Source organism: Muntiacus reevesi, chromosome 12 (genome assembly GCF_963930625.1).
Source record: "Muntiacus reevesi chromosome 12, mMunRee1.1, whole genome shotgun sequence".
NCBI lineage: Eukaryota > Metazoa > Chordata > Mammalia > Artiodactyla > Cervidae > Muntiacus > Muntiacus reevesi.
Window position 1 is genome coordinate 51670755 of NC_089260.1, and position 24658 is coordinate 51695412.

General features: G+C 40.8%; 1 protein-coding gene across 4 annotated transcripts in view; it reads left to right on the top strand.

Moving 5' to 3' along the window:
• ASPH (aspartate beta-hydroxylase) overlaps positions 1 to 24658 on the top strand; it is a 175400-nt gene that overhangs the window by 111645 nt on the left and 39097 nt on the right. For all 4 annotated transcript variants that reach the window (XM_065902644.1, XM_065902643.1, XM_065902645.1 and 1 more), the window contains 5 exons: positions 6195 to 6280; positions 14524 to 14610; positions 19473 to 19623; positions 21135 to 21271; positions 23662 to 23760. In XM_065902644.1, the coding sequence (XP_065758716.1) occupies positions 6195 to 6280; positions 14524 to 14610; positions 19473 to 19623; positions 21135 to 21271; positions 23662 to 23760 (560 nt within the window). The remainder of the gene's footprint in view (positions 1 to 6194; positions 6281 to 14523; positions 14611 to 19472; positions 19624 to 21134; positions 21272 to 23661; positions 23761 to 24658) is intronic.

A 24658-nucleotide genomic window follows, 5' to 3' on the forward strand; every position in this document is an offset into this window, starting at 1 on the left:
GGCCAACTTAAACACAGCCTGAAACTTTGCTATTTACAGAAACAAAGTGTTATATGAGCACAGAAGAGAAAGGGTGTGTGTTTGTGTGTGTGTTTTTATGAAGATATTTTTAGATGACTTGATAGAGGAACTAGGATTTAAACTGAGTCCCCAAAGTTGAAGCAGAGTATTCTTTGGGAGTAGAGGGAAGGGTTTTCCAGCTCAAATCATCAAAAAACCATGAGAAAAATCTTGAAAGTGTCAAAAGTTTATGTGAAATTTGATAGTCTGTGTCAAAGGAATATAAACTGCTTTACAGGTAGAGTAAGAGGAGGTGAAAAAAGAGTGTCTAGGAGTCAATTTGTGGCTTCCCTGCTGACCCAGTGGTAAAGATCCTGCCTGCTAGTGCAGGAGACTCAAGTTTGATCCCTGGGTCAGGAAGATCCCCTGGAGAAGGGAATGGCAATTCACTCCAGTATTCTTGCCTGGAGAATCCCATGGACAGAGGAACCTGGCGGGCTACAGTCCATGGAGTTGGACAAGACTTAGCAACTAAACCGTCACCAGGAGTCAATTTGTGAAAGGCAGTAAAGGTTCTAGGAAACAATGATTATAGAGTTATTTCAGGGTGGATGTATTTTTCTTGACCAAATACAGCATTTCAGATGGGTCTTGAGTTGGTGGGAGAAGCTCTTACCCTCTCTCTCTTTCAGAGTGACATTAAATCAAGGGCCTTAATCAGCAGGATAATACTGTATCAAAAGCAGATGGCAGCTCCGGCTCAGCAGACACCTTGGCCGTCCGCGTGGGAACCAATCTCACATGCCCCATCTGGGTGGAGTGGGGCCACAGCTGTCTGTGTTTTGTCTTGCATGGTTTCCAAAGGCTCATTCTAGCTGTGCATCTCTTAGAGTTGGAGTGGGATTTTCTCTCTACAAAACTGAAACACCCCACACATGCATTTCAGGGCTCTTCTTGCTCTGAAAGCAGACACTGTGTCACTAAGGCTACTTTTCTGGATTTGAGAAGAAGGCAAGTCCATGTCTGGGGTCCCTGAGGATGATCTCTACTGTCAGGAAATTCTGGAAAAGCCCAGATTCCCATTATAGGAACATTCATGTATATTGCTATTTCTCTACTCTACCCCAGTAGAATATTGGGCACCTACTGATCCGGGGGTTCATCTTTCAGTGACATATCTTTTTGCCTTTTCATACTGTTCATGGGATTCTCAAGGCAAGAAATACTGAAGTGGTTTGCCATTCCCTTCTCCAGTGGGCCACGTTTTGTTCAAAGAGTCAGACATAACTTAGCGACTGAACAACAACATGGATATTGCACCAAACCCTAGCATGCAAGGAGGAGATTTTTAGCCTTTGACTTACACGAGAAATGACTAATGGTGAAAATACAACTTCCCAAGCTTGTGATTAGTTTACAAAATAAATACTCTTTCCTCTGCCCAAAATGCTACATCTACTTGCATATGTACTTTAATTCTCCATTTCCCCAGGAAGTTTTCTCTGCTGGCTCACAAAAAGCTTAGCACCACTCCTAGTTCACCCTTATAAATATCCACATTCGTCTACAGGTTCGTTATCTGTTTACAACTTTCTCCCCAGTAAGACTGGGGTCTCCTCACATACCACAGTAGGAAAACACCTTCCCCTCCATAGACCAAGTGGAGTCAGCATTTAATTTCAATATAACCTACATGTGTACTTTTGGTCTTTTTTTTTCATGCCTTTAATTATATTTTTAACATTTCTTCTTTTTCATTTCATTTGCTCTTAATGTCTCAACCACAGTATAGAAAGTCAGGATTTGAGATGCAGCTGGTCGTTTTGTTCTGTCCCCTTCTTCGTGGTTTTAGAAAAGGATAAGACTTGTAATGGCAGTGACCGCCCCTGCCCCTCACCCCACGAGAAAGTACAAAACTTAATGAAACTTTATAGACAGCTTTTTCCTAAACCATTTTTCGTCTGCTTAGTCCCTCAGTCGTGTCTAACTCTTTTCGACCCCATGAACAGTAGCCCGCCAGGTCCCTCTGTCCATGGGATTCTCCAGGCAAGAATACTGGAGTGGGTTGCCTCCTCCAGGGGGTCTTCCCAACCCAGGGATCGAACCCAGGTCTCCCACATTGCAGACAGACTCTTTACCATTTCAGCTACCAGGGAAGTCACAAACCATTTAAAAATCCAAATTTAGCAAAATGTACCACCCGGCTCAATACTTCTAGGTCTGCTTTGAAAGATAATTGACATGGTTTAAATCAACTGGAAATTAGAAGTGCAAGATTTATTCAAAGAGACCTTAAGAGACCCAGCCCAAGTCACTTATTTGTCAATGAGAACACCAAGCCCGAAAAAGCCTGGGAGAGTCTGCCCTGTCCCGTCACAAACCCTGAGAATCCACTGCTGTTTCTGTAGTGAGACCACGTGCTGCCCAGAACAAGATCTATCTGTGGTTGTTTTGTTTTGTTTTACAATTGGGAAGATTGCCTTAGGTTTTTTATATGCTTAAACATATTCATGATAGAAATAAACTCGAATTTTAGAGGGAGGAGGAATATTAGCAGCTACTCAAGCGGAAGATATAGGAAAAGATGGGTCAAAGTGATTTCTCTTGGTAACAAGTGCTTTGAGATTTTTAACCTTCTATTTTTATGTGATATATTGAAATATTTTGACACTGAGTATAGTATGGCTATTTAACAAACATTTTAATTAATTTTTAAATTTATTTTTAGTTGAAAGATAATTGCTTTACAATATTGGTTTGATTTCTGACATACAGCAACATGAATTAGACATAGGTGTACTTATGTCCCCTCCCTCTTGAACCTCCCTCCCACCTCCCACCCTTTTCTACCCCTTTAGGTTGTTACAGAGCCCCAGTTTGAGTTCCCTGAGTAACACAGCAAATTTCCATTGGCTATCTATTTTATATATGGTAGCATGTATGCATATTTTACTGTTAACTATTTTGGCTGTCCTAAGCTGCCAACAGTTTTTTTTCCCCATAATGAGTAAGCTTCATGTTAACATTAACTGTACAACATGGGCGACGTACTTGGAAAAAGTGCTGATGCCTGCATTTAAACCCTCCGCACACCAGGCTCTCCTGGTCCTGCTGTCATTCTGCTGACCAACACCTGTACAAAACCAAAGTGAGCAATTGAAAGACATAGATCACTGGTGGGTGGTACGACAGTAACTCCCACCTCTTATAAATCCCCATCTCAATCAAGTGTCAACTCATTTCCCATGTCCTCGACATGAATGCTCACATAGTATGATACGCCATTGAAAGTTCCCATTGACCACTATTTTACAGTCTCTGCCTTAGACATATTTTTCAACAACTGGGGACCTCAGGGTTTGGGGAGAAGAGAAGAGAAAGGTGGAATAAACAAATTAAAAAGGATAGCAACTTTAAAAAATATAGAAGGAATGATACATGAACTAAATCTTCTTTTTCCATTCCTCTATTGATAGACATTAGGGTTGCTTCCATATTTTAGCTACTGTAAATTGTGCTGCAATGAACATCAGGGTGCCTGTATCTTTTTGAACTCTGGTTTTCTTTGGGTATATGCCTAGGAGTTATATATAATGGAATAGTGCAGTCATGAAAAAGAACAAAGTAATGCCATTTGAAACAACATAGATGGACCTAGAGATTGTCATACTAAGTGAAGCAATTCAGACAGAAACAGAAAGACAAATATCTGATATTGCTTATATGTGGAATCTAAAAACAAGGTGTAAGTGAGCTTATTTACAAAATAGAAGATGAGTCACAGATGTAGAAAACAGACTGATGGTTACCAGGAGGAAAAGGGGGAGGGATAAACTGGGATACTGGGATTGACATGTGTGCACTATGTCTATTATTTCCTATTAGTTATTTACAGATAAATAACTAATGAGTGCCTACTGTGTAGCACAGGGAACTCAACTCAGTTCTCTGCATGACTTGTATGGGAAAATAATCTTAAAAATAGTGGATGTATGTATATGGATAACTGATTCACTCTGTTGTACACCTGAAGCTAATACAACATTGTAAATCAACTAGACTCCAGTAGAAATTTAACACATGTATTCCAAGGAATGAAAGGAATAAGTGATCAAAGTGTCAACCTTTTTACTGATGAAAGCCAAATTGAAGAATGGACTTAAGTGAGCAGGAATAACAGGTGTCATAACCTTGAACCCCAGAAATGGATATATCCACTCGCTCCAGGCATCATGTAGCAGCTCTCGTTCTGCCATGTGTGTCCCCTCCCTGGAGCGCGTGCTACCAGCCCAGCACAATAGAGGTACATGTGCTAGAGGAAGGGGAGGGGTGGGGCTGAGCCACACAAGCTTGTCGCTTCCCCCAAGCTCAGTCATCAGATAAGTCACACCACTTTCCCTGTGGGGAGAGGCAGGAGGCTAAGATTCTTAAGAAACTTCCCTCCTTTTGGAAACCATTTGACTGGGACATATAGATGAAAGAGGAGAGATGTTGGAGGACAGATGGAACAAAAAGTGGTCACTGAACTGAGAAGGCATTTCGAGACCAAAAAATGATGCAGGAGGCTCCGTGTAATCAGTGGATCCCTTGATTACAGGGTAACTTACTCACAGGGTGGGACTGGGCAGAAAATGATCTGGAAGCATTCACACTGACTATGGCCACTGGAATGATTTGATGGTTAACCTGGAGTGTGGGGTGCTTGGAAATACGGCCCATATTCCCAAGTCAAGATTTATGAGTGAGTAATAGCTTCCCAGGTGGTGCAGTGGAAAGAATCCACCTGCCAATATGAGAGATATGGGTTTGATCCCTGGGTCAGGGAGATCCCCTGGAGGAGGAAATAGCCGCCCAGTCCAGTATTCTTGCCTGGAGAATCCCTTGGACAGAGCAACCTGACAAGCTACAGTTTTATGGTTTGGAAAGAGACAAAGATAAGTATACACGTTATTATGAGACAAGTGCTCGGGCCTGGTGCACTGGGAAGACCCAGAGGAATCAGGTGGAGAGGGAGGTGGGAGGGGGGATTGGGATGGGGAATACATGTAACTCCATGGCTGATTCATGTCAGTGTACGACAAAACCCACTAAAATGTTGTGAAGTAATTAGCCTCCAACTAATAAAAAAAAAAAAAAGTTCCATATAATATGGGAAAGAACCACAAAAAAAGATGTATGCGTTGTGCTGAGGACTTCAGGCGTGTAATAGAAAGAGAGAGAGAAAAAAGAACAGAGAGCTTGCATGGGTGATATGTGGAATGAATGTGGTTTTGAGCTGATTATTAAAGGAGGGGTATATTTTTCTTTTTCTTTTTTTAAAAAAATTTATTATTGGCATATAATTGCTTTACAATTTTATGTTAGTTTCTACCATACAACAAAGTGAATCAGCTATATATATATACAAATATCCTGCCCCTGTACAGCCTCCCTTCCTCACCCCATCCCACCCCTCTAGGTCATCACAGAGCACCAAGCTAAGCTCCCTGAACTTTACAGCAGCTTCCCACTAGCTAGCTATTTTACATGGTAGTGTCTATTTGTCAGTGCTGTTCTCCCAATTCATCCCACCCTCCCCTTCCTTTTCAAATGAAAAGGAATAAGTCATTTTACTTGGAGAAATAAGCCTCAGAAATGACACAAAGCTTATTCGTGGGGTGGTCCCTTCTGGCTAAAGTCTGGAATATGCTGGAATTTAGGTCCTGGATGCAACAGAAGGGGCTTGAGTCCTCAACTAAGAAATCCTGCTTGCTTGAGTCCTCTTGAGAGTAGTTTTCTACTTTTACCTGCTCAGAAACACTGTAGGTGTTCAAAGATGTGGTTGTAAGTGGTCTTTGGGACTTAACCAAGGAGTTGATTAAAAGAGTTTAGAAATCATACCTACCATTTCGTTCCAGAAATTAGGTCACTCTCCTGAGAATTTCAGGATATCGGTATTCACCCAGAATCCCAGGAACACCTTGGAGCAAATGGGTTAAAGGGCTCAGGCTGTGTCCCTGAGCTTGCGTTTACTAGCTGGGTCAACCCCGGGGTGGGGCGAGCCATGTAGGAAGTTGAATCAGGAACCGCTCCTCCAGTTCCAATTGGCTTGTGACCCATGCTGGATTTCTTACTGCTTTTATAAATCACTGTTCGCTGTAACTATTTCTAGACGAAAAATAAAATAAAAATTATAAAACTCTTTTTTCTTTCAGTGAAGAAAAAGAAGCCTAAACTATTAAATAAATTTGATAAGACTATTAAAGCTGAGCTTGATGCTGCAGAAAAACTCCGTAAAAGGGTAGGTCGATGGTCTATGTTTCATAGAAAAGTGTGATGGTTTCGTTGTTAAATAAACTCAGGCGTTACCCTTGGTTTGTTTTTGAAAAACACTGCAAGAGAAACAACCTTTGAATAGCGTGGATTTTTCCCCAGGCACAGTAGCGTTCCACATGGAATGAATCAAATGAAAAGAAAAACTGCAGCAGTAATGGCCAGATAGAAACAGAACTTCACCTTCAGGCCAACCAGTTGGAGAGTCAGCCCCTTCCATCACCATCTAGTTGTGTGGCTTTGGGGAAATCACTCGGTCATTCTGAATCTCCATTTCCTTGTGTTAAAAAATGAGAATAATAGGTACTTACTTCTTCCTTGATTTTTTATAAAGATCCAATGAGATAAGCAAATAGTTGAGGAAAAAGTGGAAGCAGTGACAGATTTTATTTTCTTGGGCTCCAGAATCACTGTGGATGGTGACTACAGCCACAAAATTAAAAGACACTTGCTCTTTTGGAAGAAAAGCTATGACAAACCTAGATAGCGTATTACAATGCAGAGACATCACTTTGCTGACAAAAGTCCATCTAGTCAAACCTATGGTTTTTCCAGTAGTCATGTACAGATGTGAGAGTTGGACCATAAGAAGGCCAAGGGCCAAAGAATTGATGCTTCTGAATTGGTTCTGGAGAAGACTCTTGAGAGTCCTTTGGATTGCAAGGAGATCAAACCAGTCAATCCTAAAGGAAATTAACCATGACTATTCATTGGAAGGACTGATGCTTTAGCTCCAATACTTTGGCCACCTGATGGGAAGAACTGACTCATTGGGAAAGATCCCAAAGCTGAGAAAGACTGAGGGCGGGAGAAGGGGATGACAGTGGATGAGATGGTTGGGTGGCATCACTGACTCAATGGACATGCGTTTGAGGAAGCTCTGGGAGATGGTGATGGACAGTGAAGCCTGGTGTGCTGCAGTCCATGGGGTCACAAAAAAATCAGACACAACTTAGTGACTATACAATGAACAATGAGATAAGAAATTTTTTTAAAAACCATCAGTACTGCCAAGCAGCATACAAGTAAGGGTTTTCGTTTTAAAGCACCTTGATGCAATAATAATAATAAGTTAATCTAATACTTAGGATAATTACTATTAGGTGAAATGATTTTAGATTTAAGATTCTTCTCACTTTGGGTTAAACTCACATAGCTCTAATTCCCAGGGTGACTATTTTATGTTTTGCTTTGTCATCAGTTAATTCAAAACCTTATTTGCATTTGTTCCTGGATATCGCAGTTTTTGTAAACAGGGAATTAACAGAAGATTGAAGTTATCTGTTCTCCCAACTCAGTCATATTCATCTAATTACCATGCCCAATATTTATTATAATGTTTTTAATGACATCTTCACTTAATCATCTGTAGGCTCACCTTGTTTTATCGTGCTTCACTTTCTTGTTCTTTGTGGATATTGCACTTTTTTTTTCCCCCAAATTAAAGGTTTTTGGCAGCCCTGTGTCAAAACAGGCCTATCAGTGACATCTTTCCAACCTCATTTGCTCACTTCATGTCTCTCTGTCACATTTTGGTAATTCTCAAAATAATTTCAAACTCTCTCCCAGCCAAAAGATTATGACTCGGTGAAGGCTCAGATGATGATCAAAATTTTTTAGCAATAAAGTATTTTTAATTAAGGTTTGTGCATTGCTTTTAAGACATTAATGTTCTTGCATACTTAATAGACCATGGTGTGATGTAAAGTTCAAGTCGCCCAGTTGTGTCCAGCTCTTTGTGACCCCATGGACTATATAGCCTGCCAGGCTCCTCTGTCCATGGAGTTCTCCAGACCAGAATACTGAAGGAGGTAGCCATTCCCTTCTCCAAGAGATCTTCCCAACCCAGGGATTGAACCCAGGTCTCCCATATTGCAGGCAGATTATTTACCATCTGAACCACTAGGAAAGCCTGGTGTGATATAAACATAATCTTTAAATGTAATGGAAAGCAAGATATTCATGGGGACTTGCTTTATTGCAGTGTTTGCTTTATTGTGATGATTTGGAACCAAACCCGCAAGATCTCTGAGGTTTGCCTCTACTTCTCTCTTGTGAAAATTTCTGTCTTGGTTCTGTACTTGAATTTATACCTGGTGTAATACCATTGGGTTTCCTGTAATGTGGTTTTTAATCAGTAGACATTGAGACATTGACTGCAAAAAAAAAAAGTAATACAGGATTGTCATAGTTAAAAAACAACAATAAAAACATCCAAGTTAGGCACTGAAGTGGGACAGAAGTGTGCTTCCCACACATCTTTTGGAAAAGTCCCAAACAAGCATGAAGATGTCTGTAACTAGCAAATGGCAAGGTTCCCAAACCGAAGCCTGGCTCACCCTTAGCAGCAGCCGATACAAATACAGTGATTCCAGAGAATATTACAGCCCAAGTCTTTGTTCCCTAAATTAACACTGGATGATTTCTGTGTCTATCTCATTTAACTTTGTAAAATGAGGCCATCTATTCTTTGTTGAAATTTTGCATTTCTTACTAGGAATGAGGCAGGAATCTTCTTTTCCTATCACCCTGTTTGGCATTCTCCACTTTCTCTGTGCTATATATCCTTAGTGAAAAATAAGCGGGGGGTAACCTATTTCACAGGTGATTTTAGGGATAAAGAATAAATGAACAGCTTTAGAGAAGGATTTTTATGTAATGATAATGAATGGTAGAGAAGTTATCAAGGGACAGGTAAGTCAGTGAAACATAAAAGTGCTGGAACAATTCATGGGGTGTTCTCCTCTGGCCCTTGCTTATTTGCAGAAATTATGATGCTAACCTCAAGAAACACCGTGGGTCTGTAACAGGGTAAATAAAAGAGGAAGAAGTGCCTACTGAGGCAATTCTTGCTTCTGAAACAACAGGGAGCCGTGTTATGAACTGAATCGTCAGGGGAATTAAGTTTTTTAGCGTTGTTTTTATAGCTGGTGTTTTCAAATAATGCAACAGACTCCCCTGGGATCACTGTGGCCCTGAGGCATCCTCGGGTCAGAAGAGGCCCAGTCTCAGGCCACACCCTTGTTTCAGATACCATGTGACATGAATGTGTGAGGTCACTTTCTATTTCCTCCAAAAATGCACAAATCATTTTTCAGTCACTGATTTTTAAAAATAAAATGTGTTGTTTAAAACTCCTCCTTATGCCCCAGAAAAAGGATTGGAAATGACAGACTGAAATATTCATTCATTTGTTGGAATCATAAAAAATGGAAAGGAGGGAAAGCTTAATAAAGCCAAAAGTTCAACACATGAAAAGTTCACACTGGAGGCTCTAAATGGGGCTAGGAATGATGTCAACTGTGGGCTGAGTAAGGCAGGGGCATGGATCACACCATCAGATGAATAGTGGTCCTCAGAAGAGCTGCTCTGTGTCAAGTCCAGACAGAGTGTCCTGCTGTAGATCTGCATCAAGGATCCAGTGATGGATGGCTCAGCCTCCTCCCTAACGTTGCACCCACTGATGATTTTGGTTTTTTAATTTATTTATTTTGATTGAAGTATAGTTGATTTACAATATTACTTTGGTTTTGTGTATACAGCAAAGTTTTTTAGTTATGCATGTGTGCTCAGTCATGTCCCCCTCTCTGCGACCCCATGGACTGCAGCCCGCCAGACTCCTCTGTTCATGGGATTCTCCAGACAAGAAAACTGGGGTGGGTTGCCATTTCCTCCTCCAGAGGATTTTCTCAACCCAGGTATCAAATCCGTGTCTCCTGTGCCTCTTGCATTAGCAGGCGTATTCTTTACCAATGTGCCATTTGGGAAGCCCGTTTCAGTTGTAAATACATACATATCTATCTTTTTCAGATTCTTTTCCCTTATAGTTATTATAAAATATTGAGCATAGTTCCCTGTGCTGTACAGTAGGGCCTCATCAACTCTTTTCTTTTAGAAGATTCCAGTGAGTCAATGGAGAAGTAATTAAGAGAAATAGAAAATCTCAATGAATCCACCCCAGGGATGAATTCTAAACTTAATGAATACAATTTAGGGAGAAACAGAATTTTTGTATATCTTCAACATGTATCTTCCAAAATATTCATTAATTGCAAAACAAAAACTAGTAAATTTATAGTACACCCATGGATCTTAAGTGACTTCTATGGGCTGAGTCTTAGTGTCCTGCAAGGCAGCCCACTGGCCTTATGCCAAAACAGAGGCTGGGGGTGGGGTGACAGGGGCAAGTACCTGTCTCTCCAGTGAATGGTCTTGGTCCTAGGATCATATATAAGCTGTGTTGAATAACAGGTGATTTTTAGGCAAGTCTTCATGAGCATTCTGTCTTATAGTTAAGTTGATTAAGAATTGTGCAATGGTGTCAGAAGCTTTATTCTCCAGTAAGAACCTGGGGAAGGGAAATTTTTTTCAGACTAACAGCAAACACATTTACTTTGCCCGACAGCTGAGGGGAGGGCAGGGCTGATGGTCCCTTGGGAAAGGAATGGAGCATCTGTGTGAAGGGATCTAGAGATGCCTAGAACAGAGCCAGTGTGTTCCATTATTTATATAACCTTGATGGCCAACTAAGGGAGTGTTAGCTGGAAAAATACTTAAGCAGGCTTGTTATGAATATTGTTAATCCTATGCTTTAAATCTGGAGATGGTGCATTTAGCATGATTTTCACAAAAATAGCTCCCAGATTTGCAATTTAAGTTGTGTAGGGCATGTGATAGACTGAAAATTGTCCCCCCTGCCCACCCCTCAAAAATATCCATGTCCTAATCTCTTGAATCTGTAAATGTTACTGTGTTTGGAGAAAGGGTCTTTGCAGATAGGATTAAAGGGTCTAAGACGGGATTATCCTGTGTTATCTAGTTGGACCCTAAATTCACTCCCATGTTTCCATATAAGAGAGAGGCAGAGGGAAACCTGATATAGACAGAACAGAAGACACACAGAGAGAAGACAAAGTGGAGATGGGAGTGGTGTGTCCACCAGTGAAGAAATGCTGTCCCTGGTGGTCCAGTGACTAAAGACTCCACACTTCCAGTGCAAGGGGCCTGAGTTCAATCCCTGGTCAGGTCCCACATGCCGCAACTAAAAATCCTGCATGCCACAATGAAGATCAAAGATCCCACATGCTGCAGCTAAGACCCCACACAGCTACATAGATAAATACGTATTTTAAAAGAAAAGAAATGCTGTCAGGAGGCAGGAACAGATTCTCCCTTACAGCCTCTGGATGAAGAATGGCCCTGCCCACATCTGGATTCCAGTCCATTCTCCAGACAGTGAAAGAATGAATTTCTGTTGTTTTAAGTCACCGAGTTTGTGGGCGTTTGTTACAGTGGCCACAGAAAACTCATCCAAGGTAGTTAGAAGAAAGTTACTCAGAAAAGGATATTTATTTTGAATTCTTCATCCCTTAAAATCATTCATGGAAGAAATAAAATAGTGGTTTTAGAAGTTGTTATCCAAAACACACAGAGTATTCTTAAAATTCAATGATAAAAAATAAGCAACACGATTTTTAAAACGGGCCAAAGACCTTTGATGACAATTCACCCAAGAAGATATTCAGATGGCAGATGAGCGTATGAAAAGATGCTTCACCTCATACGTTATGGAATGCAATCTAAAACAAGATGATTCTAGTACTACACCTTTAGAAAGACCACTATCACTGGATCACTAACAACACTGCATGCTGATGACCATGTGTAGCCCTGGAAACCCTCATAGTACAGCTACCTCGAAAGAGAGTTTGATGGTTTCATACAAAACTAAGCATACTCTTGGCATACAATCTAGAAATCTCATTCCTTGGTACTTATCCAAAGGAGTTGAAAATTTATGTCCTCCTAAAAACCTGCACGTAGATATTTATAGCAACTTTCAATAATTGCCAAAACTTGAAAGCAACCAAGATGTCCTTCAGTAAGTGATCAAATAGATAACTGTGATACATCTAGACAATGAAATCTGATTCAGCACTAAAAAGAAATATCTATCAAGCCAAGATAATTGTTGTTGTTGTTCAGTTGCTCAGTTGGATCTGACTCTTTGTGACCCCACGGACTGCAGCACACCAGGCTTCACTCTCCATCACCATCTCCCAGAGCTTCCTCAAACTCATGTCCATTGAGTCAGTGACACCATCCAACCACCTTGTCCTCTGTCGTCCCCTTCTCCTCCTGCCTTCAATCTTTCCCAGCATCAGGGTCTTTTCCAGTGATTCGGCTCTTCGCATTAGGTGGCCAAAGTATTGGAGCTTCAGCTTCAGCATCAGTCCTTCCAATGAATATTCAGGACTGATTTCCTTTAGGATTGATTGATTTCATTTCATTGAAAAGATAGGGATGAAAAGATAAAGAGGAAGCTTAAATGCATATTACTAAGTGAAAGAAGCTAATCTGAATAGGCTACATACTATTTGATTCAAACTATATGACTTTCTGAAAAAGCAAAACTATGGAAACAGTAAAAATGTTGGATACCTGTCATTATACATTTGTCCAAATCCATAGAATATACAACGCTAGGAGTGAACCCAAATGTAAATTACGGACCTTGTGTGATTTTCATGTGTCATTGAAGGCTCATCAATTGCAACAAATGTCCCACTGTTCTGAGTCAGGATATGGGTTATGGAGGAGTCAGGGCATTAGTAGGGGTAGGGGGTACATGGGAGATCTCTATACTTTCCTCTCAATTTTGCCGCAAACCTGAAACTGTTCTAAAAAAATAAAGCCTTTTAAAAAGTCAATATTGTGAGAGGCATGGCATATTTTAAATAGCCATACAATTATTTCTGACAATTAACTTAGAGAATAAGTTACTGGCTTGATTTATCTCAGCCTTCAAACCCTCATTTTTTTGCATTAACCTGTCCATCAGGTAAGAGACTTACCTGGAACACACTTTGTTCTCCCGTGCTGGCTCTCATATCCTCCCCACACACAATAGTAGTAATAATAGCTAACAAATTTTCAATAGTTTCCATGGTCTCTGCAGCAGCTCTAAGCCCTTTATGGGTGTTGTCAGATTTGATCTTCACAGCAACCCCCAAGGTAGTCAAGTACTCCCGTTGTCCCCATTTCACAGATGAGGTGTATTAAGGCAAAGTCATAAGTAATTTGCCAGAAGTTCCACGTCTCCTAAGTGGTGGAGCCCAGATTCTAGCTAGACCCTCAGCATCACTGATGGACATGTGACAGGAAATAAAAAAATAAAAACAAAACAAACAAAAACCTGCTTCTTCCAGGACTTTAAGGGGCTTTAATATAGATGTTGCCTGGTTCTGTTCGGCCAAGTCATTGAGAAGTAGGTGTCAGTGACAATCGAGTAGTGCTATGTGGTGTGCTGAGCCAACCACATTTCTGGGGTGAACTTTGTTATGAAAACTCACTCGGTGAAGGTAATGGCATCCAAAGCACGGTGAGCTCACATCTACACAAGGAGAGAATGGATTCATGGACAGATGGCCTGAAGGGTCTGGTAAAGTTCAGCTCAGGAACGCTGTCTCCATCTCATGGTTCCAACATCCTGATGTGCTGCCTTCCAGCAGAACATCAGGAGACGTGTGTTTGTCCCCGTGGGTGGACTGAGGCGGGGCAGGGGTGGGGGTGGGACTCCTCACCCCCATGCTGAGACCCTCGGCAAGCTTACCTGTCGCACATCCTCTGCGTCCGTTTCCACAGTGGTGGTCGGAGACCTATCACAGGTGCTCCAACTGGCCTCTTAAGGACCCACATGGGCTTCGGGAGGGGTCTCATGACCTGGGGGCAGTGAGGCACTTAAGCACCAGCTGAGCCTCATCAGCCCTGATGCTCAGTGGGTGACAGTTTCCGAGGCCAGGTGGCCCTCTCATCTCATATGCTTATTCCCCACTGAGACTGCCCTTCTCATAGCAGACGTTCTAGCTGCCAGGAATATTCCTCCCCCAGCTTAAGTCCTATTTAGGACTTTTAAAGATTGCATGTAGGAACTATACATGCAGAGAGAAAATGCCATTTCTTTAACAAAGACTCATAGCCCATCATTAGTCAGGTATCTGCCTTTTAAAAAATAAAGTCTGTTTGTGTTCATTTCTAGTTTTATGTTTCCAATCATGCAGTTAATTATTTAAAATCTTAAGACAGAAGATTGTTAGCTATAAACTCAGAAGGGAGTCTGGAAAATTTTAACAAAATTTACTTGGTGAATATTAAATGACTATATTATGCATTTGAATTTATTCTATGTATGTAATTGCCTCTTCCTAACAGGGAAAAATTGAGGAAGCAGTGAATGCATTTGAAGAACTGGTTCGCAAGTACCCTCAGAGTCCAGGAGCTCGGTATGGGAAAGCACAGGTATGCTGAAGCCCTGATACTTAGGACACTGTTTTGATGTCCTTATGTTCTGTATCATTGGATTTTTTACCACCTGGTATTTGCATTTTGGGCTTCCTTGATGGCTGTGGTAAAGAGTCTGCCTACTAATGCAGGAGACACAGGTTCCATCCCTGGGCCAGGAAGATCCCCTGGAGAAGGAAATGGCAACCCACTCTTGCCTGGAGAGCTCTGTGGACAGAGGAGTCTGGCAGGCTACAGTCCATGGGGCTGCAAAGAGTCTGACACAACTGAGCGACTAACACTACACTATTTGCATTTTATTTTCCCTTCTGACTTGTATACAGAATCAGCTTCTAATGCATATGCATACATTCAAGCAAGAAATACTGTTTTAAATAAGGCAATTAATTATTCCTATTTTGTACTAGTGAATTTCATAACGTATTTTTGCTCCCCCTCCATCTAGTTTCTCTCTGATTTTGAAAAGAAAATAAAGAGTAACACTTTCATCTCTGATTTCCCATCCCCTTCACATTCATTCCATTTGACCCACCACTTAGTTAAATAGAAAGTGGAATGGACTTGGTTCTCTCTGTAGTGTCTGTCAGCTGACTCATTTCTTACCACCTACCTTCTCCCCAGCTCCACCCTCACCTCCCTTTCTCATCAGACTTTCTCCATCTTTCAACTCCTCAATTCATGAAGCTTTTCCATGTCTTGCTGTAGCTGCAGAAGCCCTCCATGGGCCACATACTGTTTTAGGCCCTGGGATTATCACAAAGAACACTCTAGAGGTCTCTGTCCTGTGGAGCTTATATTCCAATGGAAGATATTTTAAGTTTCTTTCTCAGAATTTTTGTAGTGAAAGCCCACGCTATGGCAGGCCCTGTTCTAGGCACTGCAGATGCAGCTATCAACAAAACACAGGGCATTTTCACTGTAATGAAGACAGCACAAGAGACATAGAAGAGAATCTCTTGTTCGCTGCCGGTTACACTGTCAGGAGACAAGAGTAAAGCAGAGCACGGCTATAGGACTTGTGAGGGGGTTAAAATGTTGGATAGGGTGGCCGGAAGATGGCTCATTGAGGCGGTGACGTTTGAGCAAAACCCTAAAGGCCTTTATAGATAAATCTATACTTAAAGAATATTAGAAGTGTTAAATATATTAGGACATCTTACCTGATACTATATACCATAAAGAAAAGAAGATCATAGAGTAAAGAACATGTTATTACAATGTCTTGTTCGTAGGTGGTAGGAGAGTGGCACAGTGATTTAAGACAATCAGGTGATCAGAAAAGGCCTTCCTAGGTGGTGACAAGTGGCTGAAATGTGACAAGGTTGAGGAAGGAGCTGTCCAGGCAGAGGGAACAGGGAATCAGCCTTGACTTGATCCCTGGTGGACAGGAGGAGGGGCGTACTGAGGGAGGTGGCATGGGGTAGGTGGAACCAGGGCCTCATGGGCTGTATTCTTTGTACATTGGAAACACTTGGAGGGTTTGTGCATGGATGTGCCTCTCTGGTTGTTATTTTTTTTTTTTTAAATAAAGATGACTAGTTGCTGGTAGAGAAAGGATTACGGTGGCATGAGTCAGAGCCAGAAAAATAGGAGAGATTGCAGGTGTCCTTAAGATGCTCTGGCTTGGACTGGTCCTGGTCACAGAGGTGGGGCAGTGGACAAGGGCAGGACTGAATCAGACAGTAAAGAATCTGCCTGCAATGCAGGAGACCCAGGTTCAATCCCTGGGTCGGGAAGATTCCCTGGAGAAGGGATAGGCTGCCCACTCCAATATTCTCACCTGGGAAACCCCATGGACAGAAGAGCCTAGCAGGCTACACTCCAAGGACTGCAAAGAGTCAGATACAACTGAGCAGTTTTTAATTTCATAGATGAGTTTGGCGTTTTTGGTTTGCCCGTCTAAGGAGAGGATGGTGCCAGGTACTGACCAGGAAGACTGGAACAGGTTTGGAGAGATGCAAAAATCAAAGATCCACTTCTGGTTCCTGTGAAGTTTGTGATGCCTGTTACACGTTCAAGTGCACATTGTCAAGTAGACCATGGGTGTTACTCAGTTTGGAACCCTGGGTAAAATCCAGGGCTGGTGTACAAATGTCACGCAGTAAACCTCCTCCTGCCAGGGGAGGATGAGACTGTCAGCCCTGCTGGGAAATGGCAGATTCTGAGCTGCAGAAATTTTCCAGATTCAGGAGAAGCTGACAACACTTGTTCAGAGGGGGCAGTGCTGTCACTTGTGGGTGACACTCTCACGGAAACTAACACATCTAGAGATAAAACAAGTATGTTTGGCTCTTAACTAAAGGTGACAACCACTCGAAATATAGATGCTTAAATTCTTCCTGTGAGTATGTACATGCTCAATCATTTCAGTCATGTCTGACTTTTTTTTTGACCCTGTGGGCTGTAGCCCACCAGGCTCCTCTGTCCATGGGATTTCCCAGGCAAGAATACTGGAGTGGGTTGCCCTTTCCTCCTTCAGAGAATCTTCCTGACCCAGGGATCAAACATATATCTCCTGCATTGGTAGGTGGATTCATTACCACTGAGCCACCTGGGAAGTCCCAAATTCTCCCTGTTTTCTCCTTAAAAGCTTATTAAACTTATATTAATTCAGCTTTAATAAATTAAATTTGTGAAAATTTAATGCAAAGAAGTTCCTTTTATCCGTGATGCAGTACAGACTAACAACTATATCATATCTATAAACTGATTGGGTCAGCAATCCTCCAAAATTGCTAAATTGAATTGTGAAGCAAGAGAGAATGTGTTTGTTACCTGAAGATGGTGCCTGTTTAAATAAGTGATGTGCTTTGCTACTAGTTCTGGCAGTTGTTTGATTAAGGAAAGCCTGTTAACTCAAGAGAATAATGGGTCAAGTGCTAATTATGGCAAAAATATTTCATGCTTTAGATTTTTCTTTATATGTGATAGTAATTGCAAGTACCAAATGCAGTACTTTTGCACATGACACTCACTGTGTCTATATATACATAAATATATTTATATGTATAAATATATCCTTATTTAACATAGGAATTTGAAATTTATGCCTCAGCATTATATTTTATCTATAAACTATTATACTACAATGTGTTATCAATATTAGCATTAATGTGAAATTTAAGCATGGTAAATTAAATTTTTAAGTTTAAATACATAGGAATTAGTTGTTTGTTTGTTTGTTTGATGTGGACCATTTTTAAATTCTTCATGAACTTGTTACAATATTACTTCCATTTTATGTTTTGGTGTTTTGGCCGTGAGGCATGTGGGATCTTAGTTCCCTGACCAGGGATCAAACCCACACCTCCTGTGTTGGAAGGCGAAGTCTTAACCACTGGACTGTGAGGGAAGTCCCATAGGAGTTTTACAAACGAAAGTTCAACAGAAGACGGATTTTGTAAGGAGGAATACCTGATGACTTTTCATTCTTTGTTAGCAGATTAAACAATGACTTTGGAATGTCCCAACCAATTTTATAAATTCAGCGACATTAAATTACATGGAAACTACAGTATCTATCATTTCTAGGGTAGAATTGATAATGTCTTCTTTTTGGATCACTGTGAAAATCAATTTTGACCAAGTTCCTTGAACATCTGACACAAAATTATGAGCTCGTTTCACTTTATTATCTTCTACAAACCATTAGAGCCTCTCAGGCAGAAAATGCCATGTCTCCTAGGAGGTTGGATTGGGCAGTTAGATTGAATCAACAAAACACTTTGTGATATTAATGTCCTGTGGCAAATGTTCAGTTTCAGGGCAAATTCTTCATCTCCAGATGTTAAACTGATCAAAATCAATCAATGTTGATACTCAAAGCAAAGCCTATCAGTTTTATTTAAGAGACTTTAAAGAACTGCATCACATTTTAATTCTGACATTAAAATTCCAGTGCTGAAAGTTCTAAAATGTTGATACTTCATTAAAATGAAGGACCCTGAAGGATGGAGGAGGGAAAGGAACAAGGCGTGTAGTTGTATCATCTTTCTCTTGTTTCAGATTGAAGTTAGTGAAGACATTTATTCCTCTCTAGATAGAGAACAACGTCTTGATATGCCTTTGTCCTTGAACTAACCTTGAAGAGACCCTCTAGTTCCAGGATCTGTTTGGTAGCTTGAAGAGGCTACCAAATGAAGAAGGTGAAGATGCTGTCAGGAGGGCTCCCTCAGCTCTAGGACTCTGGCATTCTGTGACGTCATTTAGGAAGGATCATGTTTTGAGGCGTTGACTCACCATAGCCAAACTCACAAGAAACTGATGCCTAAACAGAAAAGCCAGTGTGTGAATATACAGAAGGTTATGCAGGCAGGATGACTAGTATGAGTCACTGACATTGGACTTTCTTCCCTGGTAGATAAGTTTGTTCTAAAGGTCATTTGCAGATATGAACAGATCATTCTATACTTTGAAGCTTTTTTTTTCTGTCAAGCCAAGGTGAATTACTCTTTTCCAAAGGGTTAATCTGCTTTGTTTGTTTGCATCTGTCTAGACAGAGTATAGTTGTTGAATGAATGAATGAGCACAGGAATAAACTAATGGAAGAACAGGAACTGTGGACTAGAATTCTGACTATTAATGTTGATATAAAGCAGGGTACACGTTCCATCAGCCAAACATATATTCATCCTGTTTTTATGATAGTCTTTCTCATGTATAGCTTAATAGCTAGCTTTTCTTCATATTATTAAAATGATATGTTATGTTGCCTTCCTTTATTTTTTTTATCCTTGATGAAGAGAAAATTTTAATTTGTCTTGAATTACTTTTAAAGCAGGTCCCAACATCAACTTTTCATAAATATTTTGGGCAACTACACATGCAGCTTGTCCTGGGACGTTTCTCCCTTCCTCTAGTGTGAAGATGATTTGGCTGAGAAGAGAAGGAGCAATGAGATCCTGCGCAGGGCCATCGAGACCTATCAGGAGGCAGCCAGCCTGCCTGACGCCCCCACAGACCTGGTGAAGCTGAGCCTGAAGCGGAGGTCAGACAGACAGCAGTTTCTAGGTGAGATAGAAGAAGAATCATTTCAGTAGCAAGCAGTGTGCTTTTATCTGAAAAAGTCTGAAGGCTGGTGTACTCTTAGAAGAGTTTAGTTACATGGAAGGAAACCTGAGTTTTCTACCTAATTTCAGGCAATTTCTCTGATTGGGTCAGCCTGAAAGAGGAATCTTTCATAACTACAAAGATACAGACATTATTTTTGCTGCTTACCTGCTCCCTACACATTTTAAAGATGAGGCAAATGGAATTCTGTGAGGTTGGATAAATTGCCTAAGGAATCATAGCTAATAAATGAATAGCTAAGTGTTAGTCACTTCAGTCATGTATGACTCTTTGCGACCCCATGGACTGTAGCCCGTCAGGCTCCTCTGTCCATGGGATTTTCCAGGCAAGAATACTGGAGTGGGTTGCCATTTCCTTCTCCAGGGGATCTTTCCAACCCAGGGATCAAACCCATCTCTGCTACATTGCAGGCAGATTCTTTACCTTCTGAGCCACCAGGGAAGCCCAATAAATGAATAGGTCTGGAATCAAAGACTTCTTGTTATGCCAAATTCCTCTTTTCTCTCTGAACTGTAACCATCTGGTCTGTGGTAGCTGAAATCATCAGTGGAATAGTTTTATAGATATAAGAAATGTCAGGAGTTGTAAGCACTCTGTCCAACTGAGGTGAAGAGTGATGACAGTTGACCCCTCTAAATCTTAAACATCCATTGGACAGCCCTTAAAATGAGCTGAAGCTGGGTTTTCATGGTTCGTGTAGGCATGGCATCCTATTGTCCACCAGAGGGTCCCCTAATACCGGATGATGCCTCCTTGGCTCCAGGACTAGGTCATTACTGAGAGACAAAGACAAGCAGAGTCCCTCAGTGCCTCTTCATGTCTCATCCAGGGTGCTAGACCCTGAAATCTATTAGACTTCTTATTTGTCTATTCTGTATTCATAATTTTAAAGTTAATTATAATGTCAAAAATAGCCCAGTAAAACATTTTTTAAATAAGGAATGGGTAACTAAAACTTTCATAAGAGACGATTTGACATAAAGGGTAAATGTTGATGAATTTAGAAAATAAGAATGTCTTTAACATATTTGTAGTCAGTATTATATTCAGTATCTACTTATGGGAGTTGTCTGTGTATGTGAGTGTTCAGTCGTGTCTGACTCTTTTTGTGAAGCCCTCTGTCCATGGGATTTTCCAGGCAAGAATACTGGAGTGGGTTGCCATTTCCTTCTCCAGGGGGTCTTCTCGACCCAGAGATTGAACCGGCATCCCTTGTGTCCCCTTTATTCTTTACCACTAGCGCCACCTGGAAAACCCACTTATGGGAGTTACCGATGCCCTTAGAGCTGCAGGATAAAATCCTAAGAGGGACTTAGCCATCAGTGTACAGAGTCAGAGTAGCTGGTCTTCAGGCTGTGTTGAATAGTCTGATGATTTGTAGTGCCAAGACAAGGGTGGACAGAAGCTATTTTTATTTCTATTGTTTTCTTTTTTTCTTTCCACCAAATCAGGTCACATGAGAGGATCCTTGCTTACTCTTCAGAAATTAGTTCAACTATTCCCTGATGATACTTCCTTAAAGAATGACCTTGGAGTTGGATACCTCTTGATAGGAGACAATGACAGTGCCAAGAAGGTCTATGAAGAGGTAAGTAGGCAGCAATTTGCTATTAACAATTAATCAAAGTCTTTTGAACATGGAGTTCTAATGTTATTTCAAAACTGCCTTTAATACGCCTGATAATTCACTCTCTTTATTTTAAATTAAGTCAAATCCAAGTCTTATTATAGTTAACATATCCTAAATTTTGTTTCGTCACCCTTTTTCTGCTTCATCAGAAGATTTTAAATATTAGCTAACATTTGGTACATCAAAGCCTTCAACCTATAATTGTGATACTTTTTAAACTCATATATATATATTTCAGACCGCAAATAACCTTTCTAAAGTGTTCTTTATGACAGGAAGAGAAACTCAAAAACTCAAGAACTTAAAAACACATTATCTTGTACTTTTTTCAGTTAAACTCCAAACTGGGAGAAACTACAGAATACAAGCCTTTTGGGTATATGGCATAAATTACTCTCCTTTCAGAGGCATTGGCTCTCTGATCCTTGGGTTTTTGTTTGTTTGTTTGTTTTTTTTTTTTTTTGGCTGTGTACAGTGGCACGTGGGATTTTAGTTCCTGGATCAGATACTGAACCCTTGCTGTCCGCAATGGAAGCGCAGATTCTTAACCTACAAGGAGGTCCCAGCAAAGACTGACTTTAAGGTGGTTGCAGAGACCTTGCTCACATCCTTGGCTTTTGGAGACTTTGCTGCACTCTCCCCCTTGTTAGTAACACCATCAATTACCTGAGCTACACGTGGTCCAGCATCTTCCTGCCCCTTGCCTCCCTTCACTCCTCATGCTTATCCCATCACTTAGCACTTACTTATTGAAACCCACAGGCACTGGCTCAGGAGCTGGTGGTTAAGGAAACAACACAGAGAATGCCATCATGGAGTCTGTCTGGTACCAAGTAACTAATCTCTGTTGCTTTTAACACCCTCAGTATCTTTCAAATCCTCTTATTTAACTCAGGCCCCATTGTCTCTAGTGTAAAATAGGATAGATTCACCCCACCCAGCCTTGTTTTTTTAATGCTCTTCATCAACACAAAATGCCAATCTGACCCTCATCCTTGGCTTCAGCTCCTCAGTGGTTCCCACTGCCCATAGCAGTAGTCTTCAGACGTGTTTGATTGTATCCTCTTTCAGTAAAAAATGTTCAAGCAAAAACCTGTGAATTGTATGTTTATGTATACATGTACTAACCTGTGGTGGACATTCTAGAAGGTCCACATTCTAAACTAGGTTTTAAGATGAAATATTTCAGATCCTTTCAAAATTTCATTTAACTGTCAATAATATTTTCACTCTCACTGAAAAATTGATATTTTAATAATGTCCATGTGAAACATTATTTATAAGGATATTTTTAGTCCTGGTAGTGTGTCCTGCCGAATTTGTGCAGAACTAGAAATGTCAGCCAGTTTGTTGTTGCCTATGCTTTATGTGTGTGTGTGTGTATGTGTGTGTGTGTGTGTGTGTGTGTGTGTGCACATGTGTGTGTGTGTATGTGTAAAGAAAGAGAGAATCTCGGTAACATTTTTAGTATTAATCTCAATTTGACTTTTTTAGAAATCCTATAAAGCCATTTGTCATTTTCTGAGAGTTTGCTAATTACAACAGGATAATACAGCTTGCGCATCCGTTATGCGCTGCATGTAAACTGCAGTAAGCGCAGTAGGTGATCATAAAGAATCAAGCTGGGAGGGCAGCCCTGTGGGTCCCTCTGAGTCCTGGTCACCCACCCCTACCCCGTCATAGTAGCAGGTGTGTGAGTGGGATGTGGATCTCATTCATGAAGATAAGAGGAGAGTCCTGGAGCAGCCGTATGCAAAAGTGAAAGTGTTAGTCACTCAGTCGTGTCTGACTCTTTTTGTGTTCCCCATGGATGGTAGCCCAATAGGCTCCTCTGTCCATGTAATTCTCCAGGCAAGATTACTAGAGTGGGTTGCTGTGCCCTCCTCCAGGGGATCTTCCCAACCCAGGGATCTTACCCAGGTCTCCTCCATTGCAAGCAGATTCTTTACCATCTGACCCACCAAAGAAGCCCATAAAACATACATGTAAAGAAATATATGATAACCATTCAGAGTTGACTTTAAATAGAGCTAATTTAAAGCAGTCTTTCCCTGAAAAACACTGAAGTCATAAAATTGATAGAGATTTTGCTGATTTGCATTGTTAGAGCAATGCTTTAATGGTCATTGCCTTTTCATTCATTTCTTCATTCCTAGAGAACATTTTGCGTTGAACAGTTGAGGGGAAATGGGGCCATTTAAGTCTAATGTATTGCACTGAGAAAAAACACTATTGCACTTTAACCTATAGCATCATAATCCAGTCCAAGCACAGCAAAGTTAATTAAACCATTTGTAGAATTCACAGTCCATCGCAATAGCTTTTTTTTTTTTTTTTTTTGAGTTTAGGTTCTGAGCGTGACACCTAATGACGGTTTTGCTAAAGTGCATTATGGCTTTATCCTGAAGGCACAGAACAAGATTGCTGAGAGCATCCCCTATCTAAAGGTAACTCCCTCCCTTCCTCTCTTTCCCTCTTCTGATCCCTTTGAGTCATTTGGACATGACTCAAATTGATTATGTATTGTAGATTGACTGGCAGGCCCTACTGACCCTTTTCAACACCAAAATATGTACCTTCAGACGAAGACATTCACAGGCAGTGTGGACCTTCAGCTTAATCGAGGGTGTCAGAGATAGAAGTGTTATGAGCAGAGATTATTTGGAAAAGATTTTGAAGAAATTCCTAAAACTGCAGTTGTTATTAGTTGATAAAATATTTTAAAATATGGGCAATGCATTAACACAGTATCAACCAGAGACATATGAATACATCTTTTGTTACCCAAACATCATTGACCAGAGATGTTTCAATTTTCACTAGCATGGCAAATTGCCAGCCACAGGCATTAGTTATGGCAAAAATCCCCCAGCAATAATGAATTAATTGTTCCTTTTGCAATTTAATTATACATTGAAACTACTTTGAACAGGTTTCATGGAAACCTACACAAAATGAGGTAACAAATGCAGACTGAGTAAATCCAATCCCCAAAAGTCTGATAGCTTGAAAGATTCAGGATAAAATGTCTTGTCATTTTTTGTTCACATAAAAACGGAATCCTCGTCAGTTCACCAGGATCACATGTGGTGTGGCTCAGGGCTGACCAGCAGAACTTTCTGCCATAAAGGAAATGATCTTTATTTATATTTTCTCATATGGTACCACTAACCACTTGTGACTGTTGAGCATCTAAAATGTAGCTAATATCACTGAGGAACTGAATTTTTTATTTGTAATTTAAATAGTAACACCAGCTGAAAAAGTGAAAGTGAAGGTGTTAGTCGCTCAGTTGCATCCAACTCTTTGCCACCCCATGGACTGTAGCCCGCCAGGCTCTTCTGT